The following is an 11,886-nucleotide window of genomic DNA, read 5'->3' as shown; positions in this document are numbered from 1 at the left end:
AAGAGATATATGCAGCTGACAGAAGCAACAGCAGCGGCACCAGCCAGGCACAAAGAGGTGGAGCCATTGCCTTATAGAAAGACACCATTCTGGTGGAAGGAACCATAGAAAACCAGTCAATCCCGGACGGGGAACTACACAGCGTTGTAATATTAGGACTGAGACCATGGGCTGTAACACAGACAATGGGACCATTTTGATTATTCTCAAACAAATATTCGAACTATTTTCTCGCACAAGTTTCTAAGCTGTGCTCTCTGACTGCTTTTATGTGTTTTATATTATTGAGAACCAAAAATATTTTACGTTCGGAGCTGACAACTTATTGTTCATATTGGGCTATGTAAAAAATGCACTGTTCCATTTTCTTCTTATCTTTTTTATTTATTTTTTAATTACAAATCATCAGTAATCGGGGATTCTTAATAAACTGCGAATGAAATGAAAACTTAAATGTTATTTTTTCATTGTGGCAACACAGATTTTTAAATCGGACATTATCAAAGCATCTCTATTGTCACAATCAAGTGAGCACATAACGTATAATGTTGTAAATCGGGCAGTCTCGCGATACTCTATGCGCGTGCGCAGCCTCACGCACTGAGAAGCTGAGTTGGAGGATCATGGCGGAGCGCAGGAGGCACAAGAAGCGGATCCAGGTAACATCACTTCTTTTTAGCCAAAAGTCTGCCCCTTCAGGTTCACGAAAAGCTTGTTAAAAATCGACCGCAATGTTTGCTCCCTTCTGTCGGATTTATGGCAACGTCAGCATTTGCACGAGGATTTCTCAACGAGCGGCAGTTGAAGACAGATGATAGCTAACGGTAGCTAGCGTTAGCAGGGTACCAAAAGCGAATGTTTTTATTTTATTTAGATGTTTCTGAGTTTCGTTGCTCTCTTAATTGCCTGTAGCACTCACACGTTGGTTTACACAGTGTAACGGTGTTTTTACATTCTTTACCGAGGTGTAGGTGCAGCCATTTTTTTTGTATGTTCATTATAAGATTGGGCTGACTGTAAATGTTTGCTGGCTAAGCTGCGTCAGCTTTAACCAGGCGTGTTTATATAACACGAGGAGATCTGTGGGAATTTAATTAGTAAGTCAACATAATGCATTCGTATAACTCACCATGCAGTTAGCCTAATAGTGACGTGAATCCAGGAGGGCCTTGCTGACGAAAACTTACATAAAAAGTCAATTAAACTGTTCAGAAACTGGTTACAGCTTCGTTTTACTCCTACATCTCCTCCCACATCACAGTGCATTGTTACATTTACTTTTAGTTCTTTGAATTCTAGATTTGAGAACAACAGGCTTTTGTGACCGGTGTTTTGAAGCAGTACACCAGGACACTGGTGAGAGCTCACAAACAAGCTCTCAGGAAATGACTGAAAACGACAACAGGCTCTCATTTAAGCGGCCAGTTGTTGGATCTACAAATCAACACCTGTGTCGAGAGAATGCTCAGATCGCAATATTTGTTTTAGGGATGCTGATCAGATTGTACATGTATGTTTACTAATTTGGACAGAGGAACTGAATTTATAACTGTCTTATAATTGGTAGTCGACAAGTGAAACAAGTTTCTATCTCCTACAGACACGGCTTTAAACTGTAACTGTCTTCAATAAAATGTTGGTGCAGCTTCGAGCTTTAAAAACACAGCTTTCCTCTTGTGAAAAAAATAGCATAAGAGCTGGAGAGAAAAGCTACGTGTGCACAATACACCAGGTTAGAGTGAAGTAGGATGAGGCTTGTTAATGTGCCATGAAGCTTTTTAACCATCAACAATAACGAGCCTTCATTATCTTGAGTAATTTTAACTCTTCCCCTCACAAAGGCAAGGCAAGTTTATTTGTAGAGCTCAATTCGTACACAAGGCAATTCAAAGTGCAACAATACAAAGTGTCTTGTTGACATGCTTTACTCATAAGTATATGAAAACACCTGGATATGAATGGTCTGAAGTACAAATTAAGTGTTTTGTTTTTGAAAATATAAAACCAAGTCCATTCTTGTCTCTTTTTTTTTCTTTCTCCTCATTGGCCTCAAAGAGGCCGCTGATCAAAACATGTAGAGTCGGAAACAATTGATGGAGCACTTTTGGTACCTTTGGAAAGATGACAAAGCAAAGTACACAAAAAATGTCAGTATTGGTACAAAAATACAGTTTGGGTGTGACTTTGTTGACCACAGTTTTCCTACATTGTAGGTGACTAAAAACTTGTGGTTGACATTTTTCAGATTTAAAAACAGATTTAACTCTTTGCTATCATGTTCACCTCATTGGTGGTTATTAATAAGGTTTTCTAAAATGCAACAAAAGTTAAAATGTCGTTTAGCTGACAATGTTTTCTATTTTTTTTAAATGCGATGGAGTTGGTCGGGACTTTTGTTGAGTGATTTGACAAAAGAGTGAGTTTGATCTGACTTAGTAGTTTTGTTTTCTAGTGTCGTGTAAACATGCCGTCCAATTTAGAGGATCTTTGGTGAATCTTACCTGATATCAGTAAGCGTTGATATTAGAAACACATTTCAGTACACAACCTACAGAATGTCCTTTCTCACCTTGTTAAAGAAAGAGTAGGTTTCTGGGCTGAGATACCTCCTAATCATGCATTTGACTGCTACTACATGTTGAGTGGAGTTGTGCGTACATGCCATTATTATGTCTCCTTTTTTAAACACAACTTTGCTTGGTTGCTCAATGGACTTCCCTCTGTGCAACACTCGCATGTTGACATGTACTGCTTATAGCAAAAAATCTTAATTGTGCCAAAATTGACCTTTTTTTTTGGTTAATTTTTAGCTTAGGGTGTTTTTTTGTTTGTTTTTTTTTATCTGGCACAGCTTTTTAAACTTTTACAAACTTTTTAACTTAGTGTAGATTTGAAAGGTTTACTCTTCATTAAAACAATGTCACTGGACATTGGACTCAATGAAACATAGCATTTCTCACTGGGTCGATGCCCTCTTTTCAGGTAGCTAGCATTAGCTGGGTACCAAAAGCTTTTATTTAGGTGTTTCGGAGTGCAGATGTCGTAAGAGGGGAGAGTGAGTGAAAAGATCTGATGGCCCTAACAGTTCATAAACCAGGTTTAGATGAGCCATAGGACTTAACGGACCCTTTTTACTTAAAAAAACAAACAAAAAACAGTTGAAGTTAGCACAAAATGCCTCGGTTTGAACAATTTCACACAGATGAATGGTTTTTATGTAGTTTGAATTGGAGCATCACTTACTGTGGCATATAAACAACTAAAGTAAGCTACAAGTTTAACTCTGATATGAAGGTGATGGATACTAAATGCTGACTTTGACTCTGTCTGAGCTGCTCGACAGCCGTTGCATTTTTATCACAGAGAAAGATGCAACAGTAAAGATGTGTAACTTGCCTCTCGGTCACATGTTGGTACCCGTCTAAAACAAATATTGTACTGTGACACAAGAGGCTCTAGCTCTGTTCATCCTTCCATTTACTAAAGTAGTTATTTCAACTTCTTTCCAATCCTAAAGCAAATTTGAAATATATTTAATACTCAGAATATTTAGTAAATACACCATATAACACAGAGTAGATGCTGTGCTAGTGAAACATTTTGAACCTCAAAATACGTACGTGTTGCTTATAATACAGTGATGGATGTATCAGTGAGCTGCCAGCGCCACATTTCACCCTCCATCGTTATAAAATCTTTGACTTAATCGAGTTAAAATACAGATTAGATTCTGGATTTAGGAGACTGAGGGGTAATTGGTTGGTTACAAGCGTCTAGTTTGATGTGATTGGCTGTCATAAAGGCCATTATATCCGTCCCAAGAAGAAGCTGGAGGCTTTGCCATTTAATGCCAGCAGTAGTTCAGTGCATGAAAACATGAGGGCATCATTTTAGCAGATGGCTTGACTGCGTGTGACTGACTTTGTTACTGTGGATGTGTTTGGTCCGCAGGAGGTGAGCGAGCCCACCAAGGAGGAGAAGGCGGTGGCGAAGTACCTCCGTTTTAACTGCCCCACCAAGTCAACAAACATGATGGGCCACCGGGTGGACTACTTCATTGGTTTGTGCTTAGCTGAACACGCAGCTGCATCATTGGGTGGAGCATGACTCAGGGCCCTCTGTTTGTTGTCGAACGCACCAACGTTGTTATTACTGAGCAGCTGCATTTAATTTAGTTCCAGCTCAACACCATGCTGTGTTTGGTGTTTTGTCACTGGTTTTTGACCTTTTCTTGCTACATTGCGTTTCCACGTCTTGTTTTGGGGCACAGTGGAACCCATTTGTCAGTTATGGGAAGTGCTGTTTACTCAGTAAATATAGGTGGAGCAGAGTGCGACTCCTGAGGCCTGCTGTTCTTCATCATCATCATCGTCATATGACCTTTCCAAGTTTGCTTTGGGCCACAGTATGCTCAGTCGTGTACATATCCAGATCTGCACCAAAACTTCACGTTTTACAATAATCTTTCTTCAGTTTTTCTCCGACTTGTAGGTTTTTTTTTTGTTATCTTGCCCACATAATAACTGCTGGCAGTGATCACATACCTCCACAGCAGCAGAAAATATCTCTTTGTTTCATGCCCAGATAATTGATTTAATATATCTTTTTAAATAAGATTTATTTTCTTAAATCATCAACAAAAATGTGACAAATTTGCTCCCCATGTCTAACATAATTTTTAAGACGTACAGCTTAAAGTGTGAACTTGTAATGTTTAAAATCTCCTATTATTTGATTTGTTTTCAAATGAATGAGTTAATAGAATGAATGAACATTCACTGACAGACTGCTGAGTACAGGAAATTCTGATAGAAGACCAGATTGTTTTTCTGTGTTTCTTCATTTAGCCTCCAAGGCTGTGGACTGTCTGCTGGACTCCAAGTGGGCCAAAGCTAAGAAGGGAGAGGAGGCCCTGTTCACCACCCGGGACTCTGTGGTGGATTACTGCAACAGGTCTCTCATATAAGCTTTGCTTCGCTCCGAAACAAGTATCTGAGCACTTATATTGGCAATACAGCTGGGGTGGAGAGAATCAGTTCCATTCGCCATTTTAGATGTTTTGTAGTCTCAGTCGAGGTTCCAAGCCAGCGGAGCTGATGCATAACGATGCTGTGAAAACACTGCAGATCACTGATGAGTCAGAGGAGAGATTTGCCTCCTGCTGTTGCTACAGTGTTTGTTCACTCCAACACCTTTCTTTGATCTCAGAAGAAAGAGATTTCTCACAAAATTGTTTCCACTCAGTCTAAATATCCTTCAGAAAAGAATGCAAAGCTACGTGCTTGATGGGCACATACATGCATGGATTAAAAAAGCAAAAGCAGTTTTCAAACCGGAAGGACAGATTTACACGTGCCTTGTTTTTGTTTTTGAGCACATTACATCTATGCGTCCAAGCCGGAGCACATTACAGCGTTGCGTCCGAGCCGGAGCACATTACAGCGTTGCGTCCGAGCCGGAGCACATTACAGCGTTGCGTCCGAGCCGGAGCACATTACAGCGTTGCGTCCGAGCCGGGGCACATTACATCGTTGCTTCCGAGCCGGAGCACATTACAGCGTTGCGTCCGAGCCGGAGCACATTACAGCGTTGCGTCCGAGCCGGAGCACATTACAGCGTTGCGTCCGAGCCGGAGCACATTACAGCGTTGCTTCCGAGCCGGAGCACATTACAGCGTTGCGTCCGAGCCGGAGCACATTACAGCGTTGCTTCCGAGCCGGAGCACATTACAGCGTTGCGTCCGAGCCGGAGCACATTACATCGTTGCGTCCGAGCCGGAGCACATAACAGCGTTGCGTCCGAGCCGGAGCACATTACAGCGTTGCGTCCGAGCCGGTGCACATTACAGCGTTGCGTCCGAGCCGGAGCACATTACAGCGTTGCGTCCGAGCCGGAGCACATAACAGCGTTGCGTCCGAGCCGGAGCACATTACATCTATGCGTCCGAGCCGGAGCACATTACAGCGTTGCGTCCGAGCCGGAGCACATTACAGCGTTGCGTCCGAGCCGGTGCACATTACAGCGTTGCGTCCGAGCCGGGGCACATTACAGCGTTGCGTCCGAGCCGGAGCACATTACATCTATGCGTCCGAGCCGGTGCACATTACAGCGTTGCGTCCGAGCCGGGGCGCATTACAGCGTTGCGTCCGAGCCGGGGCGCATTACAGCGTTGCGTCCGAGCCGGGGCGCATTACAGCGTTGCGTCCGAGCCGGGGCGCATTACAGCGTTGCGTCCGAGCCGGGGCGCATTACAGCGTTGCGTCCGAGCCGGAGCACATTACAGCGTTGCGTCCGAGCCGGGGCACATTACAGCGTTGCGTCCGAGCCGGGGCACATTACAGCGTTGCGTCCGAGCCGGGGCACATTACAGCGTTGCGTCCGAGCCGGAGCACATTACAGCGTTGCGTCCGAGCCGGGGCACATTACAGCGTTGCGTCCGAGCCGGGGCACATTACAGCAGCAAATCATTCACAGAACATGGTGATCTGATGTTGTTTTTGGTTCTTTGCAGACTCCTGAAGAAGCAGTTCTTCCACCGGGCTCTCAAGGTAATGAAGAAAAAACCTGAGAAAGATGCAAAGAAAGAGAAAGAAGAGAAGAAAATCAAGAGTGACAGCAGCAAAGAGGAGGAGAAAAAAGGGAAGAAGGAGAAGGAAAAAGAGAAAAAGAAAGAGTCTGAAGTTGCCGAAACCAAGAAAGAGAAAAGCGTATGTGAATCAACAGAACCTTTATTTATACCTGAATTTATTGCAACATAATGAAGAGATTTAGACCGCACTCTTAAAGTGCAGATCTGTAAAAGTCCTGAACAGGAGTTCAATATCACGTTTACACTGATATTAGTCAGAGAAAGAGGAAGCATGGTCATGTAGAAAAGTTATCAGTATAACCACCTGAAACACTGCATCAAGGTGACTAAACACATTATACCAACAAGTTAAAAATTGCTCGTAAAGGTGCATCCGTGGTATCTGTCTTATCACAATGACACTCCTGTGTAACATTTTCAAAATGATTTTATCTGGTAATTTAACAGGATGATAGTCCTGGAACCCCCAAGAAGAAGAAAGAGGTGAAGAAGAAATTTAAACTGGAGCCTCATGAGGATCAGCTGTTCTTGGATGGAAACGAGGTGAGAAACTATCAATGAGGAAAAACGGAAAGAAAAAACCAGGTGTTTGTGATTGTTAAACCTTTTTTCATCTCTCGTCTGCAGGTGTATGTGTGGATTTATGATCCTGTCCATTTTAAGACGTTCGCTATGGGCCTGATCCTCGGTGAGTGAGACTATAAACCTTGAATGGCAGTCTGCTGAACAACAAAGCCTAATGGAGGGTCATCTCATGTTGTTTCTTCTTTTTATGTGTCAGTTATTGCAGTGATAGCAGCCACACTGTTCCCACTGTGGCCAGCAGAGATGCGTGTTGGAGTGTACTATATAAGCGTTGCAGCCGGCTGCTTTGTGGCCAGTATCCTGCTCTTAGCTGTCGGTAAGTACACGTACAGAAGGAAGAAGCAGCCACTGACTTTTAAAAGTATTTTTTGGGACATGGAAGACCAATGTTGAATAGTAAAGAGATGGAGATCTGTACAAATCAAACTAGATGGATTCTGCAACATAAAACCAGGATTAAACTAAGCAGCTGGCCAAGAGCCTCCCTTTTAAAAAAAGTACTGCAGTAACAAGCTATTTAACCCTAAATGATGTAGTGAGAAGCATCTCCTAGGATCCTGGGAAAAAATATTACTCAATTTTAAGAGTCAAATTATTGAGTCTGCATCAAGCAAACGGGACATGTGGTGTGATGTGTCCAGATTCACTCTCATCCAGAGTGGCGGGAGTATCAGGGTAGGAAGCGCTGCACCCGTCATGCCTCGAGTCTGCTGTAGCAGTGTTCTCATCTGGGGTTGCCTCAGTGGGTCAGGTTGTCTAGATTCAGCAGTACGTTTTGTGGCTAAAAAGGTCCAAAAAGTGGTCTGACTAGACAAAATTGTGTGTGACCTTTTTTTGTGTGTTTTGTTTTGTTTTTGGCCAGGCATTGCATTACAGCAGCAGACCACAGTTTAACCTAATTAAGTTCACATTACAGTTCACAGTACTTCACATTAAGGGAAAAAACATCTTAAAACATAATGAAAAAGGAAAATAAATAGAACGTTAAAGAAGACAATCAAATGGTAAATAATAGACTAGTATTATAGTTATAATGCAGCTACAATATGAGAATAAGCTGTTTGTAATACGAAGCAAATTCAATAAGGTAAATTTAAGGAGACGTCCTTTTTTTCAAGCTGAAACAATTTTCTATGGCCTTAATGAAACGTCTCTAAGACGCTGTGGTTAAAATGATACAAAGGGAGCAACTCTTCTACTTTCATCAACTTACACCTCTTTTCAAGTGGATCATTTTAAAATGAAATGATCCACTGTACTCCTCTCCAACCCTTTCCTCCTCTGCCTTTTTGGAGATCTACAGTACTCTGTACTCCTTATCAGGGTGTAAAATATTAAACAAGGTACCGGTAGAGCATTATTAGTTCATTTATTTATTATGTTAAGGGAACTATCGAACTAATATTAACTAATGATTCTGTTGAAACCAGGCAGCATGAGAAGAGGCTAGATAACTTAAAAAGTGATACAAGTTAAGTAAATCTGCAAGTCTGGACGACTTGAGTCAGTTTTTGAGTTTATAACAACCTCAGAGACCCTAATCTAATAAGCACAGAAAAAAAGGGATATTTTTCCATAATATGTCAGCTCTTTGCAGGTTTTATCATCATGTTCAGATGTCTGTTTGGGTCAAAACATCTGTCTCACCGGTTGTTTCCTCTCTTCAGCTCGCTGCATCCTCTTCCTGATCATCTGGCTGGTAACTGGTGGGCGCCATCACTTCTGGTTCCTCCCCAACCTGACGGCAGACGTCGGTTTCATCGACTCGTTCAGGCCGCTCTACACTCACGAATACAAAGGACCTCGATCCGGCGACAAGAAGGGCTCGGAGAAGACCGACGACAAGGACAGCAGCGCCTCCGCCAAAGCTCAGAAATCAGACAGCGACGACAAGTCGGACAGCGAGAAGAAGGATGCCGACGATGAGGAAGAGGATGAAGAGGAGGAGAATAAAGAAGTGGGCCGAGGGGAGAGCAAAGAAGCGGAGGGAGAGGGGACAGAGGAACGCCAATCGGACACAGACAGCGACCGCCGAGAGGACGAGGGCTCGCAGCACAGCAACGGAAACGACTTTGAGATGATCACCAGGGAGGAGCTGGAGCAGCACACGGAGGAGGAAGAGGAGGAGGAGGAAGAAGATGAGGAAGATGAGGAGACTCAAAAGAGGAAAGAAGAGGGTGGGAGTGAAACTAAACCCCAGACTGCTGAAACATAAACTTCTTCCAGTCCCATCTCTCTCTTCTTCTTTGTCCCTCCCTCCCTGCTGTGATCCCAGGACCTGCTAGTCCGGCCTCTCTGTGGCCGCAGAGAAGCTCCATCTCATGTTGTTGAGATCTTCCACTAAACTGTACCGGGATAGACACAACACTGAAAGGTTAACGGCTACGACAATGGGAAATTTTTTTAAAAAAAGAAGCCTTATGGTGGATGCGATTCCTCCAACCCAAATGTTATTTATGCTCTAAACTGCTGTCGCACATGTTCGCCTGAGGAACCCATCAGACCAAATCAGCAACTCTGATGGTTGTTTGGTCCCTCGTGTCATGAAATAGTTTTTTTCTGTCGGTTCAACTCAACGTGTTTTATTTATATCCGGCCCCATAAATTTGGATGTTTCACGTGAGGCCTGCAGGAGAAGAGGTGTCCATGTTCCTATTTTTTTTATTGTTGTCCTTAAAGCTGTAATCACAGTAGATGTGGATTAAGCTTCACATCCTGTAAAACGCCAGCGAGTCTGATAGCTTTCTCAGGCAGCACTTTAAGCAGAATGACCAGCGGGTCCGCTTTGAAACCTGAACTTAGCCGGATGGACCAAATCCTGTAGTTTACTCAATGAAAGCAAAAATGAAATCAACCCTGTTGAAGCAGATAGTGTTTGGCTTTTTGAGGTACTAGCCATTTTGTTGTTTTTTACAGCTAATGATCATCGTGCAATCCTCCACTCAGTGTGAAATACTAACTTTAAGAGTAAAAGTGAGCAACTGGGACACAGCTGGCGTACGTAATTTCCTTTCCTTTTTCTTTAAGACTGCTGAACAACTGAAATTAGAAGACATAAAGTTGACTGAATCCTTTGCAAACAGAAGCAGATACAAAGTAAAGCAAACTCTAGTGCCAAACACAACAGATAATAATGTAATGCATGCTTTAATCTGGAGAGCGAGGGGGAAGGGACGTTTTGGTAATTTGGTTATTTTTGTAACTGTAATGTCAAACTTCTCCATTCTTTCACAAGAAAAAAGGAGGGGGAAAAAAAGCACAGCGCGGAGGTCGTTCATGTGCAGACAAGCGAAGATGTTTGGTCTTGGCAAAAACTGTTAAAGCGCGTTCACGCTAGACTGGTCCAAGCACGTCCTGCTCAGTCTGACACAAGCCTCGCAAAAAATGTGGGCGACTCCAGCTCCACTGACCGGTGGAAGCTGGCCGCCGTGGTCCAGTTCCAGAGGTACAAGCTGTTCCTTCACATTGATTTCTGGCCAGAAATGTCTTCGATGCTCTTTTTTTTTTTTTTTTAGGTCATAGCGGGGATTATATTTAAGTATAAAACATATAAATGTATCATTTATATATGAATTCTATTGATATATCAGATATATGCATACAACTCTCAAAGTCTAAGAAACTATGAAACGGACCTCTGTTCCTTCTCTTCTTCTGGGTTTGAGTGTCTGTTGTTGCTTTTACTTCCGTTTACTTATGTAAAGGTAACATCTGGAACTAGAAACAGCAGGAAATCTATTCGATGTCAGGATTTTTACATGAGTCACTTTATTGCAGAGCGTGTGTGTGATATCTGGTTGGCGGTGTGCTGCCACGTCTGCATTTCTTTCTCCAACTGGTCAGTCATCAACCCGAAGGTTATGAAACCGGCGGCGACGCCAACCTGCTGAAACAATATTTCAGTATATTCCATGCTGCTTTCGGCCTTTTGTTCTTGTTTCGCTCTCAAACAGAACTTGTCCAGACTGTGTGAAGTCACTCGTTTCTTTTTATGTTTTGATCCCACCGAGGTGTGAAGCTCTCACATGTCGACGTGTTGTCTTGTCTCGTTTTGTTTTTCAGTTTTATGGTTTTTCTTCCCCCAAACACGCAACGTGCACCTCTTGTTTCTTGAGTTGCATCTGGAATATTTGGCATGACAGTTTCACAAAAAAAAGACTTATTTTCCCAGTTGTTGTTAATTGTTGCACAGCATCAGTCTCTTTGTGTATTGTAGTATTATTACGCTCTCTGCTGCTGCTTCTCATTACACATTTCTGGGGGAAATAAAAGTGAAAATGTTAAAACTTCAATGTTTTATCTCTGGTCAAGAACGGTGTCTTTTGATCACATAGCTGTCCACATTTGGATTGATATCATTCGAGATTGTCTCCTGCAATATTGGAGTGTAATTTAATAAAATGTCTGGAATATATCTGTATGTTATCATTGCAATAAAAACATAGAAAGCACCCATGTCTTTTTCAGATTTTTTTTTTTCTTTCCCTGTCATAAAGTGAAAATGTTTCAGTTCTCAAGCACAGAACTACTAAAATATCAAATATTAACACTGAACTGCTGACTAAAAGCTACAACAACAACTACGAGTTGTTTCTCTTAGTGTTGATATTAAATAAACCCATATAAACTTTATTCAATTTCCTTTATAGAATTCATGGTTACAAACTTTAAGTTAATCTTTTTTTATTGGGTCATATTTCGTTGTATCATTA

At 42.2% G+C, this 11,886-nt stretch overlaps 1 protein-coding gene across 1 annotated transcript; it reads left to right on the top strand.

Moving 5' to 3' along the window:
• The first annotated feature begins 592 nt into the window (after positions 1–592).
• Positions 593–11,625, top strand: sec62 (SEC62 homolog, preprotein translocation factor). The gene is made up of 8 exons (XM_072363228.1): positions 593–659; positions 3,952–4,060; positions 4,848–4,953; positions 6,512–6,707; positions 7,037–7,132; positions 7,217–7,277; positions 7,371–7,490; positions 8,842–11,625. The coding sequence occupies exons 1-8, from the start codon at positions 624–626 to the stop codon at positions 9,387–9,389; spliced, it is 1,272 nt and encodes a 423-aa protein (XP_072219329.1). The 5' UTR covers positions 593–623; the 3' UTR covers positions 9,390–11,625.
• Positions 11,626–11,886: the final 261 nt, after the last annotated feature.

The sequence above is a fragment of the Leuresthes tenuis genome, unplaced genomic scaffold (assembly GCF_036924035.1).
Source record: "Leuresthes tenuis unplaced genomic scaffold, fLeuTen1.0.hap1 SCAF_14, whole genome shotgun sequence".
In the NCBI taxonomy this organism is placed as follows: Eukaryota; Metazoa; Chordata; class Actinopteri; order Atheriniformes; family Atherinopsidae; genus Leuresthes; species Leuresthes tenuis.
Note: the sequence above shows the minus strand (reverse complement) of the source record. Positions and strands in the feature narration are given on the sequence as shown.

Coding starts and splice junctions, on each gene's coding strand:
- sec62 (XM_072363228.1), top strand. CDS start 624: ATGGCGGAGCGCAGGAGGCACAAGAAGCGGATCCAG. Junction 660..3,951: donor GGCACAAGAAGCGGATCCAG/GTAACATCACTT, acceptor TTTGGTCCGCAG/GAGGTGAGCGAGCCCACCAA. Junction 7,491..8,841: donor TATCCTGCTCTTAGCTGTCG/GTAAGTACACGT, acceptor TCCTCTCTTCAG/CTCGCTGCATCCTCTTCCTG.